The sequence below is a fragment of the Saccopteryx leptura genome, chromosome 3 (assembly GCF_036850995.1).
Source record: "Saccopteryx leptura isolate mSacLep1 chromosome 3, mSacLep1_pri_phased_curated, whole genome shotgun sequence".
NCBI classification, from domain to species: Eukaryota; Metazoa; Chordata; class Mammalia; order Chiroptera; family Emballonuridae; genus Saccopteryx; species Saccopteryx leptura.
The window spans coordinates 242,601,959-242,623,215 of NC_089505.1; the positions used below are offsets into that span (position 1 = coordinate 242,601,959).

At 43.0% G+C, this 21,257-nt stretch overlaps 1 protein-coding gene across 1 annotated transcript; it reads right to left on the reverse strand.

The window, feature by feature from the left end:
- Nucleotides 1-505: 505 nt before the first annotated feature.
- MTHFD2 (methylenetetrahydrofolate dehydrogenase (NADP+ dependent) 2, methenyltetrahydrofolate cyclohydrolase) lies at nucleotides 506-15,180 on the reverse strand. The gene is made up of 8 exons (XM_066372367.1): nucleotides 15,034-15,180; nucleotides 9,092-9,276; nucleotides 7,821-7,943; nucleotides 5,984-6,136; nucleotides 5,426-5,533; nucleotides 4,048-4,140; nucleotides 3,566-3,691; nucleotides 506-1,606 (listed from the first exon to the last, which is right to left on the reverse strand). The coding sequence occupies exons 1-8, from the start codon at nucleotides 15,132-15,134 to the stop codon at nucleotides 1,443-1,445; spliced, it is 1,053 nt and encodes a 350-aa protein (XP_066228464.1). The 5' UTR covers nucleotides 15,135-15,180; the 3' UTR covers nucleotides 506-1,442.
- Nucleotides 15,181-21,257: the final 6,077 nt, after the last annotated feature.

Sequence of the window (21,257 nt, forward strand, 5' to 3'; positions counted from 1 at the left end):
GAGCAGGAGCTGCATCTGCTTGCCTGAGAGCCGAAGTACCCAGGCCTGGTGGAGAACGCAGAGGGCCTCTTCTAGCCTCGAAATGTGCAGAGCCAATACCTTCCAATCTGTCAAATCAAACACGCCAATTTAAAAAAAATTTACACACATACACACACACAACAAATTTGGGAAGCATGTCAAGTCCCTTGTAAACTGAACATGTAAACTGAATAACTGAATGTATGGTTTAGAAAACACTTGGAACCTGACTAACCATGTAAACGAATCTTACAAGTTAAACTCCTGGCTTTGCACAGCCTGTTGGGATTTAAGACTAAATGGACTAGGCTGGTTTCTCCACAGCTCTTTAAAATAATTTGTTTAAGGCACAAGAGTGGGTGTTACCAAATACAGAAATAGTTAGATCAATTACATCCAATGAGAGAAACTATGGTGAGATCATAACTAAGACAATACAATAGCAGAGAAAATACAGTATTTCATAAACTCATTTCATACCAGTCAGAAATGTTTTATTTTAAAAAATCCTTAATCAGAAAGTCTGATTAAATTAAATATTAATACAGCTCTCAAAAACCTACTGGGGAAAGCCAGTAGGTACATCAGAAAGAAGCAGGCAGCTGCTGACAATTCTTTGGTGGAAAAGTAAGTGGCATACTTAAACAAGCTGCCCTAACAATTATCAAGCCCAAGTTTCATTTTCAAAAATAGTACAAAAATTTAACAATGAAGTTTAAGGATATAGGAAAGACAAAATATGACAATACACATGAATTATTTATAAAATAAGCCTTTTTATCCCAGAAAACTAAAATGGGGAGACCTCATGAACAGTAACACACATAAAACAGGGTGAACAGCACAAGGAACAACCGCAGACATTTCCCCAATGACTAAGATATAAAATGACAGGATGCTATTAACATGCAGCTTTTCTTCTGGTTATCAGTCAGTAGGTATAAAATTAGGGTAAAATTTTCTACTCAATTACTAGTACTTCTTCATTTTAACCTTTACCCTAATTTTCTCTAGCAACATTTTTCCTTTGGTTTGACCAGTTGAACTCAAAAGGTTTGGAACCTAAAGTGAGTAGCAACTTTTATTGGAGTAGCACTTGGGAAATGCAACCCTAGAAAAGGTAAATTGTAGCTGAAGTGGCCTGACAAAGTTAAGCAGCCATTCTCAATGTGACAATGTCCCCATGGTAATCACTAGGTTTATGGCTTCACTTATGGCCAGGTCACATGACCCAGCATGATAATGGGGTGCTCCCTGGTGAGATACTGCAGAGCTATGTGCCCTAAAACCCACCATCTAAGCTCTCAATAAATACAAAGCATTGTTTATAACCAATTCAGTAGAATAAATAAAAATATTGCATTTCTATTGGCCTGTTTTGCCTCTTGAACTGGCCTGGAGTACTATTTATGATAGACATATTAATTAGTTGCCACTCCAAGCTCTTTAGACTTCAGGACTTCTCGCTCCTCAAGCCTCAGCACCTTTTTTGCAGCAATAATGGTATTCTTCATGAGCATTGCCACTGTCATGGGACCAACACCCCCAGGGACTGGAGTGATGTAACTGGCTTTCTTCCGGACACCTATATAGACACAAGACAGACAGACTGCTTTAATTATGATAATAGAAAATGTATGTATTTTAACATATCATGGAAGAAACATTCAAACAAAAGGCAGTAATTATGCATCTTCAGAAGCCTCAAACTCATAAAAAAAATCACATCTAATTACTAAGAGTAAAGGTTTTTGAACATACTAATAAAATAACATGCACATAATAAGCAGAGTTTCTCAATGACTATACATCTCAATAATCTGTAACCTACCAGCCACACTTTCATCCATATTAAATCAACTTAAAAAGAAACCACTCAGTAGGTAACTGTATTGGAGGTGTACCTATAATAACAAGCATTACCTCAATTAATACCTGCTTAAACATTTTCTTAATTTTATTTATATATTTATTTATATTTTTTTGCTCAAAGTACTAAATAAAATAATTTCCTGGAAAGTAAGAAGCAAGATTTTTTTAATCCAATCTTAAAGAAAAAATACTTAGGTATCTGGCTTAGGTATGACTGCTTTAATAGAAAGACAAAGCTAAGGAAATAAAGAAAGCCCTGGCCGGTTGGCTCAGCGGTAGAGCATCGGCCTAGCGTGCGGAGGACCCGGGTTTGATTCCCGGCCAGGGCACACAGGAGAGGCGCCCATTTGCCTCTCCACCCCTCCGCCGCACTTTCCTCTCTGTCTCTCTCTTCCCCTCCCACAGCCAAGGCTCCATTGGAGCAAAGATGGCCCGGGCGCTGGGGATGGCTCTGTGGCCTCTGCCTCAGGCGCTGGAGTGGCTCTGGTCGCAACATGGCGACACCCAGGATGGGCAGAGCATCGCCCCCTGGTGGGCAGAGCTTCGCCCCTGGTGGGCGTGCCGGGTGGATCCCGGTCGGGCGCATGCGGGAGTCTGTCTGACTGTCTCTCCCTGTTTCCAGCTTCAGAAAAAAAAAAAAAAAAAGACAAAGCTAGAAATGGGATTATCAACATAAAATTCAGATAAACATAATACCTAAAGAACTGAAAGGAGATAGCTACCTACTAACAAAGTCCAAATTTTCAAGAACATGGCTTTTTCCTGGACTGTTCTAACAATCCAGTCTGGGGTATCTCCTCTTAATGTGAAAATGAAACATTTCTAACACTTTTTAGGAGACTCAATAGTTCATTAAATTTTCAGACTTGGGCCTGGCCAGTTGGCTCAATGGATAGTATCAGCCTGTATGTGAATGTCCAAGGTTCGATCCCCAGTCAGGGCACACATGAGAAGCAACTATCTGCTTCTCTTCTCCTTTCCTCCTTCTCTAGCTGTTTCTCTCCCACAGCCAACTGGTTCGAGTGTCAGTCCAGGGTGCTGAAGATAGCTTGGTTGGTCCAAGTGTCAGCCTTAGGCTCTGAGGATAGCTTGGTTGACTCAAGCCTCGGCCCCAGACAAGTATTGCTGGGTGAATCCTGGTTAGGGCATATGTGGGAGTCTATCTCCCCTCCTCTCACTTAAAAAAAAAAAAAGGACAGACTTTTTAAAAATCTTGAAGTTGTTTTATAAATAGTCCTAAGGAAAAACAATTCCCTGTATAATTTATACCTGATCTCCATAATTATATGATATAAACACCTAAAATAATTCTAGAATGTCTGTAATTTTTAAAAAGGTTGCTCTTAATGTGGAAAATACTTTGAATGGTATTATCAGGGTAACACAAGTTTAAAAGTTAAAGAAAAAGTAAATGGTCAATCCTAAATGTCCATTAAATATAGTATTTATTGATTATATAGATATATATTTTTTAAGATTTTATTTATTTGTTTTAGCGGTAAGTAAAAGAGAGAAGGAAGGAGGAGCAGAAAGCATCAACTCCCATATGTGCCTTGACCAGGCAAGCCCAGGATTTTGAACCAGAGACCTCAGCATTTCAGGTCCATGCTTTATCCACTGCGCCACCACAGGTCATGCTGATTCTGTATTTTTTTTTAATTATACTGTTTACCTTCAAAATCCACATCTCCAACCAACTTGAGTTTGGCAGTGACAGGATCCTGAATTCTATTTATTCCCACATCAATGATAGCTGCTCCTTCCTTGATCATATCTGCTGTGATCAAATTTGGAATGCCTGGAAATGGAGACAGAAATGATCACTTTAGTTCTGAAAAAAAAGATCCCACCTGTTAAGATTCTTATCTAATCTCGATTTCAAGAGACCCGGAGGAACACACACTATTAACCAAGCAAACTTCATAAACAGCAATTTTTTGAGGGTATAGAAATAACATTCATCCATCAAGTCTATAATGAAATGAAAGAAACCATTATTCCAACCACAGCTTTTGCTCATCTTTGTAGGCAGCTCATAGTGTCATCCTAGAGTACTGATGAATGGAATGGCAGTGAGGCAAGCAAAACCTAAGGTAAGAGGTCCATCTTCTGAGGTTCTTCCACCCCCCACCCCCCCACCCCCGCTATTCTTACCTGCAGCAGAGATCACAATGTCTGCAAGAATTGTGTGTTTCTTCAGCTGCTCTTTGGGAGTGTACCGATGAGATATTGTAACAGTGGCATCACCTATGAGTTAAAAATTAAATGTCTTGATCTCTGAATCAAAGCTGGGATTGGACTAGGTGTCAACTAGGCAAACCATTGTAGAAATTCAACATCTCTGAAGAAAATAACTGGCTTCATTAGTGCACCATATTTTCTGGACAGCCAATTGTCTTTTCTTTCTTTTCTTTCTTTTCTTTCTTTCCTTTCCTTCCTTTCTTTCTTTCTTTCTTTTAATTAATACTCGACTTCTTGTATTTTTATTTATTTATTTATTTATTTGTTTATTTATTTTTACAGAGACAGAGAGTGAGTCAGAGAGAGGGATAGACAGGGACAGACAGACAGGAATGGAGAGAGATGAGAAGCATCAATCATTAGTTTTTCATTGTGCATTGCAACACCTTAGTTGTTCATTGATTGCTTTCTCATATGTGCCTTGACTGTGGGCCTTCAGCAGACTGAGTAACCCCTTGCTTGAGCCAGCGACCTTGGGTCCAAGCTGGTGAGCTTTGCTCAAACCAGATGAGTCTGCACTCAAGCTGGCGACGTCGAAGTCTCGAACCTGGGTCCTTCCGCATCCCAGTCCAACGCTCTATCCACTGTGCCACCGCCTGGTCAGGCTTAATTTCTTGTAATTTTTACATGTTAGTCCTATCTCTCCTCTTTGGAGTCATGTATAACCAGATTTATTTCTTATCCTATTTAACAGTTTTTTAAGAATTTTACCTTTTCTAAACAAAATATCACTATTACTCAAAGGTATTTTTTAAAGTGTGCTAAAAGATATCTGGAAATATTAGTTTTGCCCTTATTTCTGATATAATCATGTAGGGTCATTTGATAATCACATATGATAACAGAATTTGACATAATGACACATTCCAATCCTATTAATTCAATCCTTTGCAATGGTCTAAGATTTTTTTTTCTTACCAAATGACATACTAACTTTGAACAGGATACTAATTTTGAATTAGAATTGCTTCTTAGCTCCAACTATCAAAGTTATAACTAAAAATTTCTAATTGCCTACAACCATGCTTATAGTCAAAACTCAAATTTATCTCTGAGGCATATCCATTTCTGAACCAGTTCCTTAATAAATGAATATAAACTCTCAGCTGACACTGAATACAGCCTCTACAAAGACTGTACCCCAAATGTCTGTTAACACACTTACAACCAATATTGTACAATGTTTCCTGGAAGTTTAACAAAGTTAACACTTCCAAATATCCACAGGAAAGCTTCTGAAGGTTGTCCCATGGGGGAGAAGAGGACACTCCTCTGAAAGCAACTTACTTACCTCCAGGACGTTCATGTGCCCCGTCTGTGTGTAGTAACATTGCAATGGGCATTCCAACATTTTTCGACCTTCCAGCTACAACCACATTCTTCCCTAGGGTCGGGATGCCTATTAAAAAAAAACATATATATATATATATATCCAGCTATATATGTCCAGTATTTATTTGCATTAAAAGCACTTTCAGACCATCTAGGGCACCAAGGAAAGAGGAAGGCAGATGGCCTAGGGTGTGAATCTAAATTGTGACAATGAAGGAAGTCGCTGAGCTTAGCGAATCTTCAGTCACTTGGCTCTATCACGTTACACATAGCAGAGGCTAAAGAAAACATTCTTTAAGCTACAAAATGTTGCATGAATGTGCACTATCACCACTACTAAAGTTTCCTTCACTGAGGCTTCTGGATTAAACAGCAAAACCAGTTGTAGGCAACTGCTGAAAGAGAAAGGTTCTAGGGAGTAGGACTAGAGGTCAAGGGTGGGAATTTTCACTCTTTTACCACTTGCAAGTACTACTTTTATAATACTAACACACATGCAACTGTGGAATATACCTACCAGTTCGCTTAATTATTTCCCACACGCCCCATGGGGTAGCTGGTAACATGGAATACTGGTCCAAACACATTCGCCCCACATTAATTACGTGGAAGCCGTCAACATCCTTGTCTGGAGAAACAGCATTGCAGATCTTTCTCTCATCAATGTGCTCTGAAAAAGAAACCAGAGCAGTGGCCTTTGGTCACTGTTGCACAGTTAGTACTGCTTGATTCCATCTTATCTGGTTTGTTGCACAAACCCGTTCTCTCTACAACCAGCCTCTACTTGCCTCCATGCTTTACTTCTTCCATCAGCACAGAATGAACACACCAGTCAAAGCCAATATCCCCTTGTACAACTGCTTCCCTGTACTGCTCTTTGAATCAAGAGCTCAATACCAAATCAAGGAGTAATTGGTATTCTGACGTGGGGGAGGAAAATTACTTTTTCTCCTACCTTTCTAAATTCTTCTGGCTGGACTAATAATCAAATTAACATGAGAAAATGTCCAACAGGGGCTCCATAAGAACATGAGACCCAGGACAGACTGGGCAGTTAAAGCTCCTACACCATCTCAAGCTCAGGAGAAGCGGGCTTGTGGTTGGGGACAGCAAAGGGAAGGAAGGTAGTTCCCATAGAGATAAATGGAAAAGTTAATGTTTGGTAAAGAAATGTTGGCCCTGGCCGGTTGGTTCAGTGGTAGAGCATCGGCCTGGCGTGCAGAAGTCCCGGGTTCGATTCCCGGCCAGGGCACACAGGAGAAGCGCCCATCTGCTTCCCCACCCCTCCCCCTCTCCTTCCTCTCTGTCTCTCTCTTCCCCTCCCACAGCTGAGGCTCCATTGGAGCAAAGATGGCCCGGGCACTGGGGATGGCTCCTTGGCCTCTGCCCCAGGCGCTAGAGTGGCTCTGGTCGCAACAGAGCGACGCCCCCGAGGGGCAGAGCATCACCCCATGGTGGGCAGAGCGTCGCCCCCTGGTGGGCATGCCGGGTGGATCCCGGTCGGGCGCATGCGGGAGTCTGTCTGACTGTCTCTCCCCGTTTCCAGCTTCAGAAAAATACAAAAAAAAAAAGAAATGTTTGCTGGGTCACCTTTAACATTAACAGTAGGACACAGAGAAGACTTTGATCATAAGGGCCTTGCTAGATTCCTATCACACATAGTTCATATTAAACTATAGTGATCTGGCCCTGGCGAGCTGGCTCAGTGGTAGAGCATCAGCTGGCATGTAGATGTCCTGGGTTTAATTTCTGGTCAAAGAACACAGGAAAAGTGATCTTCTGCTTTTCCACCCCTCCCCCCTTCCTATCCCACAGCCATGGCTTAATTGGTTTGAGTACATCGGCCCTGGGTGCTGAGGATGGCTCCATGGAGCCTCCATCTCAGGCGCTAAAAATCAGCTCAGTTGCAAGCATGGCCCCAGATAAGCAGATCATCGGCCCCACACAGGGGTTGCTAGGTGGATCCCAGTTGGGTCACAGGCAGAAGTCTGTCTCTCTATCTCTCCTCCTCTCACTTGGAAAAGAAGAAAAAGAAAAAAAAAACCCAAAAAACTATAGTAATCTGTGATGCTATCTCCCTCCCTGGAGCAGGCCTCTGTCTAAATTCTTTTAAGCAATTAGAGAAAAGGTCAAAGGTGTTTCTTGAGTCTTTTCTTTATTGAAAATGACCAGCTAAAAATAATCAACATCCCATATTTTAGTGTGGCAAACAGGTCTGTCCCATATCTAACAAAATATTCACTCTCTTGAGTTGACCTCCCCTCTACGTCTAACTCACATAAGGCCAGCTATATAAAGTAACCAAGCCTCTCCACTCCTCAGAAATCATTTAAATGGTGGAGTCCAAAACTCACCTGGAAGAGGCAGCTGAACAAGGAGGCCATCTACATTATTATCATTATTTAGTTTATTGATTAAATTTAACAGTTCTTCCTCTGAAATTGAAGCTGGTTTCACAAGTGTCTCACTGTTGATTCCTATAAGAAAATTTCAAAGTTAAAAAATACCAAGGCATTTAATGAGCAATGCTATGTATGTTGCCTGCCAGTCTTCTACCATTAAAGTTTTGTATTACCACGTCCAGCCTGGTAATTAAAAAGTCTGAATTAGCTCAAAGGAAGCCTAAAACAGTAACTTCACACATATGTACACTAGAGAATGCTAGCTTGATGTTTTCTATATGTTATTCTATGTAATCCTCATTAATCTCATTTTACAGACAGGAGGCTAAGACACAGCAAAATTGAAAGAAGCCAGCTAGTGACAAAGCCAATCTTCCCCTTCCAAAGTTCCTCTTTCCCACTGCAGCACGGCACCTCCCAGTGCCTAAGAAAGAATGGCTTGATATTTTCCAGGGGCTTTCCTTTTCCAGGAGAAGAACAGGATACCTCAATCTTCAGTAATAAAGAATAAAGTATGCCAATTGAAAAAAAAGTAGAGTATAGCAAGGGCTCAGTCCAGGAATACTGCCTAACCTCACCAGCACTTTCACAGCCCTTCAAGGCACCCGCTCAGACTGCTGGCCCACAGGTGAGCCCACCCACTGTGCACAGCCCCATACAAAGTCTGTGGTATAGCAAGACTCAGAACACAAATCTAACATCACCCAGACCTGCACCTTCTGCATTCAAAACTCCAACCACATCTAACTGCACGATTTAATTGGCTTTGGACCCAATGGTGAAGAAATAAAAAACTACTTCCCAGAAGTAAGAGTCATTCATTTTCTTCAACTTTATGCTGTATTCTAGGTTACATCACTGAGTCTCCTCAGTCTTCCTCCCAAAACACTGTTGCCTTGAACTACATGAGTTCAAACACCTCAGATACACTCATCATCACTCAATGAAAGCAGAAGTAAACGGTGTTCAAGGACATCTGTCCAATATTAACACTAAGAAACAAGGTAAAGATAAAATAAACCATATTCCTACTGTCCTAGTCTATAAGCTTCCCCAATAGATATACCCTGATTTCTTTCTGACAAAGACTTGGCTATAGTCCATTCATATTAGCCTCCTCTGCTTATGTTTCTAATCAGAAAAAAAGAATAATAAACTACAGTGGAGTTTGCCTCAAATAAACCTAAACTGAAAAGCAGCTGGAATCTGAGAGTGACACATACCCACATCTGCAGCGGCCCTGGTTTTGTTGAGGACATAGGAGTGACTTGCAGGATTCTCGCCAACCAGAACCACGCTCAGGTACGGCCGTTTGTTGCCAGAAGCCACCCATTCTTCTACCTCCTGCCGCACTTCCTCCTTGATCTGCTGGGCAAGCTTCCTTCCAGAAATGACAACAGCTTCATTTCTGCACAAGGCAACAGAATCACAAAACCAAATACTAGCTTGACTTTTTGTAAAAAGTAAAGATTAGACTACAAAACAGTGTTATAAAATATCCAAAATTTCCAGAAGTGGGAGAAGGGTATTGAAGGAAAGTGGTCAAAAGGTACAAATTTCCAGTTATAAGATACATTAAGTAGCAGGAATGGAATGCACAACACAATGGCTACAGCTAACACTGCTGTGTAGTATACCGGAAAGTTGTTATAGAGTAGATCTGGAGAGTTCTCATCACAGGGATAATTTTTCTCTCTACCGTATCTATATGACACCATGGATGTTAACTAAACCCACTGTGGGAATCATTTCACAAATAGGTAAATCAAACCACCATGCTGTGCACCTTCAACTTATACAGTGATGTGTGTTAATTATTTCTCAATAACTCGGGGGAAAAAACACCCAAAACTTACAAGTTTAGATTAAAATACATGTTTCCCTAATCTGAGGAACAAATGAAATCTGAACAAGTTCAAAGAGGTAAATCTGTATCCAGCTACATGTTTAGGAGGACAAAGTTGACTGAAACAGTTACTATCATTAATCTGAAGCTTCCAGAGTTAAAGAACTGACAGCTAATACTTGGCGAAGCTGGGTCTCATATCCAGCTCTGTCTGAACCCAGAGTCCAGGCTTTTAATGCAAGAGCATCCTGCCTCCTGATCATTCACAGATTGATAGGCCACCCCACCCAAAATCATTGTTTTAATTTGCATTGTTTTACTTGACCCATCTCTACTATGAAGTTAGTTTTTCCTAAATGCTAACATACCATTTGTAGTTTGAGTTTTGCCCCTGTTGTTAGCACCCAGTCCTATGACAGAGAGAATGGCAGTCACATTTGAGGGAAAACTGCTGTTGGGAGTGAGGCAATAAGGAAACTTAGGATCTGGAGGAAACCCTAGTTACCAAAACCATGTTCAGATCTTTGAAAGGCTCTCTCTTCCCAACAAGAACTGGTTAGACAGCTCTTCCTGGATTCCAATATGGGAGATTCCTGGTTTTCATATTTCCACACAAATCCTTACAATAAAGTTCCCATTGCTTAAAGTAATGCATCTGTTCTATAAGCAAAAGGACACTACTGAAAACAAGTCTTTCCCTTTAGATTTGTGTCCTCGGATGTCTTTAGGAATGCTCCAACCTCAAGACCAACGAAACACAATTGTTTGAAAAATTAAAAGTGTGTTTCTCCTTATGGCACATATTTATTCCCAAGGATAACATCAAGGCACTGGATACCTTGTATGGTCAGATATGATTACCACAATTCTCAAGTCCTGCTAATTAAAATAGAATTTTAAAGTTGTAACAGTCTTAAGACTTCAGTGCCTGCTTTTTTTTTTCATTATGATTAAATAACTATTTTAAATCTCAATGTCTTAGATACAATGCAGTAGTTATATATTTAAACCTTATATTATTCTGTATTAGCATCTTATAAAGTTATTAAGAAGACATAATTTTATAGCAAACCAAATATTTTTACCCAGAGTTTATAGAATAGTACTAGCATAGCACAAAATAATAACATTTAATATATATATACTTATGGAACATCAAGGAATTAAAAACATTAATATTTACAAATTCATTTCAGAATTAAAGTTGAAGGGGACTTCATTAAAAAGGCTTTACTGGCCTGACCTGTGGTGGCGCAGTGGATAAAGCATCGACCTGGAAATGCTGAGGTCGCCGGTTCGAAACCCTGGGCTTGCCTGGTAAAACACATATGGGAGTTGATGCTTCTAGCTCCTCCCCCCTTCTCTCTGTCTCTCTCCCTCTCTCTCTCCTCTCTAAATAAATAAATAAATAAATAAATAAATAAATAAAAATAAAAAGGTTTTACTGATACAAATACCCCTAGGTACATTCTGATCTATATTAGTACCAGGAACAGCCACCCACCAGGAAGGCCAGAAATGCATTTGCAAGCTTAAGACACTATAGAGTGAAAGACTATTTACAGAGGCATTAGGGTACTCATTTATAGTGAATGGAAATATTCAATAAAATAATTTATATAATCATCCAGCATATATATGCAATAAAAATTAATTTCTTACTCTCTTCTGTTGGTTAGATTTATAGTCACACATACATACGTATGTATCCTTAATATGAAATAGATATCTTTATTTATATACTCATAAGGATACAAATATAAATTTCAGTGAAGACTTCATGAAAAACTACCTTTTGAAAGCAACAAACAAAGAAAATGGTAATAGCACATTTGGACTAAGAATGATAGATACACTAAAGTTAAGGACACAGGGTTCTGGGAGAACCTGGTGTGCCAAGTCCCAAAGGAAGAAGCTTCTGTACGTTATGTCAATTTATTTAATAAAAAAGAAAACCTGTCAAAGTGTAACAAGTACACACACAAAAAAGCCACAAAGCGGCCTGACCTGTGGTGGCGCAGTGGATAAAGCGTCGACCTGGAAATGCTGAGGTCGCCAGTTCGAAACCCTGGGCTTGCCTGGTCAAGGCACATATGGGAGTTAATGCTTCCAGCTCCTCCCCCTTCTCTCTCTCTGTTTCTCTCTCCTCTCTAAAGATGAAAAAAAAAAAACAAAAAAACAAAACAAAACAAAAAAAAGCCACAAAGCACTGTTCCTGAATATTCCTCATATGTAACTGTTTTAGCCCTCCTCTGCATAACAAGACTCTGCAAAATGTGAAACACAGTCTTGCAAGTGAGTCATTATATAACTTCCCATCATCTTTTCTGGCCAAAGGCCAGATAAAGTAACTACTATCCTCAAATAAACAAAAATATAGTCAGCTCAGTTCAAGGAAATCCAAAATGTATTAACTGTATTAGCTAATACTTATTTCACAAATAAGTGCTTTCACAGATGTGTTTAGAAAAATTTCCATGAAAATTATGAACTAGAAAAAGTCATGAGGATTATTCAAATAAAATTCAAAACTAAAATCCAAGTCAGTAGCATCTTCACTTTCCTCCTAATTCAGTAGTTTACAGTATTGTAATTTTCTTTTATTTTCTTTTTAGGTGAGAGGAGGGGAGGTAGAGAGACAGACTTTCCCATGAGCCCTGACTTGAATCTACCTAGCACCCCCAACCCCACCCCCAGCTGGGGCCAATGCTCAAATTAACCAAGCTATCCTCAGCACCCTGGGCCAATGCCAAAACCAATCAAGCCACTGGCTGTGAGAGGGGTAGAGAAGCAGGTAGTTGTTTCTCATGTGTGCCCTGACCAGGTATCAAACCGAGGACGTCCACACCCAGCCGAGGCTCTATCCACTGAGCAAGCCAGCCAGGGTCTGTAATTTTCATCATAAAAAATCAACATCAGGCCCTGGCTGGTTGGCTCAGCGGTACAGCATCGGCCTGGCGTGTGGGGGACCCGGGTTCGATTCCCGGCCAGGGCACATAGGAGAAGTGCCCATTTGCTTCTCCACCCCCCCCCCCCCTCCTTCCTCTCTGTCTCTCTCTTCCCCTCCCGCAGCCAAGGCTCCATTGGAGCAAAGATGGCCCGGGCACTGGGGATGGCTCCTTGGCCTCTGCCGCCCCGGAAGGGCAGAGCATCACCCCCTGGTGGCGTGTGGATCCCGGTCGGGCGCATGCGGGAGTCTGTCTGACTGTCTCTCCCCGTTTCCAGCTTCAGAAAAATACAAAAAAAAAAAAAAAAAAAAAAAAATCAACATCAGGTGTATTCATGGTCAGGTTATTTTAGAAAGAATTTTTATTATCCACTAATAAATGGAACCAGAAATGAGTGAAGCAAGACACAAAGTGGGAAGGAACTAACATCTATTAAATACTAGATATTTTGCTAAGAGTTTTATATACATTACTCCCAGTTACCTTCAGGGTATTATAATGACCCTATTATGCAGAAGGGGAAACTCAGAACAACAGAAACAAGATACAAACACAAACCTCTGGCTCCAAAATCCATTTTTCCCTATAACTGTACCTCACTCTCTCTTGGATTACAGTATTCTCTCTCTAACCATGAATTTATGTTCGTGAAACCTTCACCAAACCTCCCAAAATGAATACATGTAGACTCATTTAAAAAAAAAAAGGTTTTACCAGCCAGCAGTAAGCAAAGCAATAGAGAAACCATGAACACCAAATGGAGTATTGTCTTCAGAAAAGTGTAAGTCTACCCATTCATTCAGAAAGGCAAGTGAAAGGAGGGCATTTGTTACTGGAGAGCAAGCAAACCGGTCCAGTTTTAGGTAATGAATTAGAGTGGTGATTTTCAACAGGAGTGCTACAGCACATTGGCGTGCCGCAAGAATTTTTATAACATGCAATACCTGACTATGTAGTCATTTGTAATGGCCCCTTTTCCCTTAGATTGTCAAATAAAAAAAAAATGACAACATCCAACAACAATAGCCATCCAGGGTGAATTAATCAATATTATACCTGTTTTTTCAGTCAGATTGTGTGCCGCAGAATTTCAGTAGTTTGTGTGCCATGAAATGAAAAAAGGATGAAAATCATTTAATTAGAAGATCTTTATAAATCTCTATTCAATCATAAAAGCCACAGGCCCATGTGGCCAGAACTTAGGAAGGGAGGAAAACACAGTAATGAGAGATGGAGCTGGAGAGGTAGGTCAGGGTCAGACCAAGACAAGCCTTGAATGTTCCCTCCCAAGTCTTCTTTCAAGAGCGCAATAATCCGCGTTCTGTGCTTCTACAGCACCCTGGCAATGTCTTTAATAACATTTTTACACCAGAGGAAATTACACACGTGTGTGTTCTACCTCTTGACAGGTGAGCTCCACTACAGAATAAACAGTTTCTATCATCTCTGAATTCGCAGAGCCCAGCATACGTACGAAAGGGTTGCTGTTACAAGACTTAGGTCTCTGACAACGCAAAAGCTCTAAAGAGGGAAGGAAGAACGCACAGATTTAGGACGAGAAATCACAGTCCCCCACCCCCACACTCCTGAATCTAGGTTTAAGAGTAAGAGTTTGAGGTTCAGGAAAAAAAACAACAGGAAAAACCTATTACTTCCCTATGGAAACGCAAACAGAGCTTCCCTTCTCTTCCCCCCCACCACCCTGGGTATTTTATCACCTCAACTGACTCTGCCTGACACTGACCAGCGCTGGGTGGGCGGCAAAGCCTGTTGGTAGTCAAAGGGGCGGCGTGAAGAGCAGCGGGAGCCACAGCACCTCCCGCAGGAGGGGGGAAGTGCGGTACCCAGGAAACGAGGCGGCTCCGGGATTTCATCAGACTGCACCAACCCCCTTCGCCGCTAGGGTCCCAGGAAAGGACCGTCGCTGAAGGCTGCTCAAACTGAACCCTTCCCGGCGCTCGCCACAACATCTCCGCTTTTCCCAAGAAGGGATCTCGCGTCACCGCCAAGGGCAGCCGGCAGGTTCTGGCCAGTATCTCCTGTATGTTCTCGTAAATCGGGGCACCCCAGAACCCGCCAATGCCTTAGCTCAGCTCCGGAGGACCCGTCCCGCCGGCGTACTGGCCCCGGGAAAGGGCGACGCCGCGAAAGGCGGGCACCGGGCAACAGCACACCCCGCCGAGCGAGCACCGAGGTCGCTGGCTGCGGCCGCGCTCGGCTGCCACGTCGCTCCACCACACTTCTTTCGGTGGCCATCACCGCCCGGGACAGAGATGCTCAGCAAGTCCCTTGGAGTCCCTCTGGAGGGCAGGCGGCACCCTGCGCTCCATTCCCTTCGGCTTTCGGCACTGACCCAACTCCCGACTCTCACCGAACTGCCGAAAAGTGGAGGGGACGATGTCGGAAGCGGCGGTGCTGTGTGGGCCGGAGAAGCCGGGTGGCAAACGTGGACACGAGGAAAGAGGCAGCCATGGCCCGCACCGGTGTAGATGAAGCCCCGCGCGCGCGGGTAGCGCGATTATACCGCCGGCGCTGTCAGGCCCCGCCTACGAATGGCACCCATTGGCCCCTGTCCTCTAAAGCCTTGCTTGTGATTGGAACAAGAAGAGCCCGGAGCAAGGCCCTGGAAGGCTTGGAAACCTCCGGCCATGCGGTGACTGCAGAAGGCAAGCCCTGCCAGATACTGTGGTCACGCAAGCCCCTGACGGGAGCGTTTGTTCACTGGTTGCTTGAACAAATATCTGGGTTCCTGGCTGTGTGCCACTCACTGTAAAGAGTGGATAAAAAGTCGAGTAAGACCAACCAGGTGGTGGCACAGTGGATAGAGCACTGGACTGGGATGAGGAGGACCCAGGTTGTAGACCTTGAGGTCGCCAGCTTGAGCATGGACTCATCTGGTTTGAGCAAGGCTCACCAGCTTGAGCTCAAGGTCTCTGGCTTGAGCAAGGCGTCACTCGGTCTGAGGTGTCACCCCCTTCTGTCAAGGCACATATGAGAAAGCAATCAATGAACAACTAAGGTGCTGCAACAAAGAATTGATGCTTCTCATCTCTCTCCCTTCCTGTCTGTCCCTATCTATCCCTCTCTCCATCTCTGTCTCTATCACACACACACACACACACACAAAAGTCAGATAAAATGTGCTGCACACCAGCGTGGCTAGTAATTCTGGGTCTGGAGGGAGAACAGTTGGGAATTAAGAAAATAGACTCACTGAGAAAAGAGGATGGGATCTGGAGGCCTCTTCCATGCTGATGGCAATATCTGAGAACCCATAGCCCCCAGTTTGCTTTATTATATAGCCATATGCAAATAAGGAAGTCTTTGATACAAAGTCACACATCTGAGGCAAAAACAGAAACTTTCTTAAGGCATAAACAGGAATCCCCTCCACCATGCATAAGTGAAATCAACCAGCATCTGAACAAACAAAGGGTAAGAAGAAGGGCATGTAAATTGCTTCCAGCAACTTAAGCTAACAAGTGAAGTGGGGCTAGCAGGGGTCCCCAAACTTTTTACACAGAGGGCCAGTTCACTGTCCCTCAGAACCTTGGAGGGCCGCCACATACAGTGCTCCTCTCACTGACCACCAATGAAAGAGGTGGCCCTTCCAGAAGTGCGGGGGGGGGGGGGGGTCGGATAAATGGCCTCAGGGGGCTGCATGCGGGCGTAGTTTGGGGACGCCTGGAAGGGATGTGTGTAAATACTCAGCTTCATAGCCAATATGCAGGTGGAGGGGGAGGAGAACTTAGCCTTTTGCTAAGCCTCGAATTTACAAAGGCTTTTGCCACTTGAAATCTACCACATATCCTCCTTTTCTTTCTTATTTTTAATTTGTGTGCTGAGATTTTCTCTCATCTGATTTCCTAGTTTCCCAGATTCTAATTTGGAGGCAGACTGAAAAAATACAGAATAAACACAAAATTAGTATAGTCAATGCTAACAGATATCCAAAGAAGTATTAAAGGGATTAAAGCCTTTTAGATAAGCAAAATTTTAGCCAATACAGCAGGATCTATAACAGAGTCTTTGCTGTTTTAAAAGTCCTTAATATGTTAATGTAATTTCACCAAGTCCATGTTGGCACCATCACCATTCCATATCCCTGCAGATGCAACCTAATCCCACTTCAGTCCCATTGAGAGCTGTCACAAGAAGCAAGAGCCCAGGAAATACATCCAGGAAAAGTTCAGGAGTCCAGGAACACATCCAGGAAAAGTCCACATGGCACTGAAATTGTCACATCTCTACACTTTGCAGCTAGCGTCCAAGTCCCAATGACCGCTGCTTCTAGCTGGTAATGATTCAAGTAAACTGCAAAAGCCATCTGCAGGCATGAGTGGAGATGGAACCCCTGTTCTCCTCAGCCTGGAAAGATGAGACTAGGGGTCCCTTTCCTGGAGTTTTGCAGCCATGAAGGTGGTGAGGAGAATCTTGGGATATGCTATGCTGGGTGGCAGAGGTAAATTCATCTAAATTAGGAGCAGGTCCCAGCCAAAAATAGGCATGGGGCATTGAGACAAGAGGAATAAAGGAGATAAACAAAGCAGCAGAAAATAGGACTATCAGCACCCACAACAGAGATCTTTGAGGGATGAGTAAAAACCCGAATATTCAGGCAAGACATAGTAAGTGGCCCTTGTGTCCATAAGAAATGAGGTCAGTTTACCTGCTACTTGAAAGAAATACCATGCCCTGGCCGGTTGGCTCAGCGGTAGAGCGTCGGCCTAGTGTGCGGAGGACCCGGGTTCGATTCCCGGCCAGGGCACATAGGAGAGGCGCCCATTTGCCTCTCCACCCCTCCGCCGCACTTTCCTCTCTGTCTCTTTCTTCCCCTCCCGCAGCCAAGGCTCCATTGGAGCAAAGATGGCCCGGGCGCTAGGGATGGCTCTGTGGCCTCTGCCTCAGGCGCTGGGGTGGCTCTGGTCGCAACATGGCGACGCCCAGGATGGGCAGAGCATCGCCCCCTGGTGGGCAGAGCTTCGCCCCTGGTGGGCGTGCCGGGTGGATCCCGGTCGGGCGCATGCGGGAGTCTGTCTGACTGTCTCTCCCTGTTTCCAGCTTCAGAAAAATGAAAAAAAAAAAAAAAAAGAAAGAAATACCATAGGCTCGTCCACAGTGATGTGAGATGGGGCCACCGGCCCTGGGCACCTTTAGCCTTCAGTGGCAAATCCCAGCAGACTGGGCAAGGTTAGGTCACAGATGGCTGGAGCAGGGCTGAAAGAGACTGAACCCTCCCTTAGAGGAGTGAGGGGGCAGCTTATCTTCCAGTGTCCCTTTTTCACCACAGCAGAGGCATGTCCCTGGTGGGGGCCGAGAAGCATGGCAGTCTTTAAAGCTCAATGATCTTCCTTTCCACTATTGAAGCAGGGCTTGGGTGGAGTCCTATGAGGCCCCTTCAGGGTGTTGCAGCCTTTAAGGGCGTATGCCAAGAGCTGATATTTTACCTGATCTCTTTTGGGCTTTGTCTGCCTCTTGGTCATTATAGACCTTAAAAGCCATGCTCAGAAGATCTCGCCGAGGGGTTTGAGGGTCCTCATCTGCCTATATAAACTTTTTCCATATATCTGGAGCTATTTGGAAAAAGACAAAACAGTGTTATTAGCTGGGTCAAATAAAAGAGGGTAGAAGTTTGCAGGAGAAAGAGGTTTGGGGTCTCCTGTACATCAGCATTCAAAAGAAATTTTTTAATGTAAAAAGCATGATAAGGTAGATTTGCAGGAGTTCCAGGATATGACTCCCCCTTTTTTGTATTATTTACAATCGACCTTCAAGCATTTGCTGAGCACACTTTATAATATTTTGACTTTAAGAAATACTTGTCTTTATGTTAACTTCTAACAAAATATAGTAAATGCTTTTCCTACATATGCAAGAGCATTGTCAGTTTTCATCAGTTTAGAAAGTCCAATAATAGAAAATGTATACAATGAGCTATAACATGCTTAGCAGCCTCTCCTGTTCTGACAAAGGTTACTATAAATCCAGAATAAGTATTCACTGTAACGTGGACAAAGGACTGTTTGCCAAATTAAGGTATATGAGTAACATCCATTTGCTAAAGTTGTCCTGGTAGGAGTCCTTGAGGGTTAACTTCAAACTACGGGACAGATTGTAGTATAGGACCCCTTGGACAGGATTTAACAACCTACAGTGCTGCTTCCCAAGAAAGTTGAAACTGTTTAGGCAGGGCTGCAGCATTCTGGTGATGAATAGTATGAGACTGGATTGCTTGATCTGTCATGGTTGCTCCAATAATTTTCTTTTGAGTAGCTTGATCAACAAGGGCATTCCCTTGTGCTAAAGCTCCAGGGAACATGGAGTGAGCTCGAATATGTCATGTCCTGTAAAACATGGAGCTCTGTGTTGATGTACAAGTCTTTGAAGAAGGAAAAATTGCTGTAATAGTTCCTCATCAGTAGTTGTCCCTAAGACAGCAGTCTCTATAGTGGAAACAATCGTAAGTAAATATCTGCTGTCTGTATACAGATTAAAGGAGGAACATGGCAAATGCTAAAAAGCCATGATAATGGCATGTAATTCTACTCTTTGAGATGATTTTAAGGTGACAGTTTCAGTAAAAACTTGTTTATTGATTATTAAGACTGCTATTCCTGAGCTGGACCCATCAGTAAAGACTGTAGGTGCTTCAGAAATGGGCTCATTAACAATTGTCTTAAGAAAGACAAATGTAGTAATTAATGAAAATTGAACTATTTTATCAGATGGGTAGTGAGAGTCAATTTGGCCTGTAAATTTTGCAAAAGCAATTTGCCATTTTGTGGAAGTTTCCCAGAGTTATTGTTGTTGACCCTTTGAAAAAAGAAACAACAACAACTGAGGCTCAAAACCTATAAGCTGTAAGAGTCGCCTACGCCTCTTGATAATCAAGGAGGCGACAAGATCAAAATACGGAGTTAAAACTTTCTTAGGAGTAACACCTAATGAATCCATTTGATAGGACCTGAAGCTTGCCACAATAGTCCAGTTGGAGTGTAACTCAAGGGACAAATTAGTAAGGCAATTGGTTCTTCAGGATTTATGTGTTTTAGTTGTGGTTGTTGCAAGGCTTTTTCTATAAGCTTTAAAGCTTGCTGTCCTACAGCTGTAAGTAGCCGAGGAGAAGCTGGTTCAGCCAAGCCTCTAAGAATATCAAAAAGTGGCTTCATTTCCCCGGTAGTTAATTTCAAGGAAGATCTAAGCCAATTAATATCTCCTAATAATTTCTGGAAATCATTTAAAGTTTGCAGATGATCCTGTCCTGATTTCTAATTTTTGTGGACAAATTTATTGTCCCTCAATAATTTGTCCTAAATAAGAGAAAGGTAAAGATTGCTGTACCTTTTTAGGAGCTATATAAAGTCCTGATTCTTTCAAAGCATATTTTAGTTGTTGCAAAATGGTCAGCACAGTGTCTTTATCTGGATGAGCAATAAGAATATCATCCATATAATGAATTATGTACGCCTTAGGGTTCTGCCTTTGTATGGGAGAGATAGCTTGAGCAACATATTTTTGGCACAAGGTAGGACTGTTAGCCATACCTGAGGCAAAACTCACCACTGGTATTGCTCCATTGGAGCCTGGAAATTAAGTGAAGGAACACTGAATGCAAAACGCTTGCAATCATGAGGGCTTAAAGCAGGGGTCCCCAAACGTTTTACACAGGGGGCCAGTTCACTGTCCCTCAGACTGTTGGAGGGCCAGACTATAAAAAAAAGCTATGAACAAATCCCTATGCACACTGCACATATCTTATTTTAAAGTAAAAAAACAAAACGGGAACAAATACAATATTTAAAATAAAGAGCAGGTAAATTTAAATCAACAAACTGACCAGTATTTCAATGGGAACTATGGGCCTGCTTTTGGCTAATGAGATGGTCAATGTCCGGTTCCATATGACGCGCTTCTGGAGCCATGACATGTGCATCCCACATCACCGGAAGTAGTACTGTACGTGAACAACGCTGTGCTTTGCCACTCCTCTCACTGAGCACCAGTGAAAGAGGTGCCTCTTCCGGAAGTGCTGTGGGGGCCGGATAAATGGCCTCAGAGGGCCGCATGCGGCCCGCGGGCTGTAGTTTGGGGACCCCTGGCTTAAAGGAATAGTAAAAAAGCAGTCCTTCAAGTCAATAATTACAAGGTGAAAATTCCATGGAATGGCAGTAGGAGAAGGGAGTCCGAGCTGGAAAGGACTCATAATTTCCATAGTCTTATTTATTGCTCTCAAATCTTGTAACAGCCTCAGTTTCCTGATTTTTTTTTTTTTTTTTCTGAAGCTGGAAACGGGGAGAGACAGTCAGACAGACTCCTGCATGCTCCCAACCGGGATCCACCCGGCATGCCCACCAGGGGGCGACGCTCTGCCCACCAGGGGGCGATGCTCTGCCCCTCCGGGGCATCGCTCTGCCGCGACCAGAGCCACTCTAGCGCCTGGGGCAGAGGCCAAGGAGCCATCCCCAGCGCCCGGGCCATCTTTGCTCCAATGGAGCCTTGGCTGCGGGAGTGAAAGAGAGAGACAGAGAGGAAGGAGGGGGGGGTGGAGAAGCAAATGGGCACTTCTCCTATGTGCCCTGGCCGGGAATCGAACCC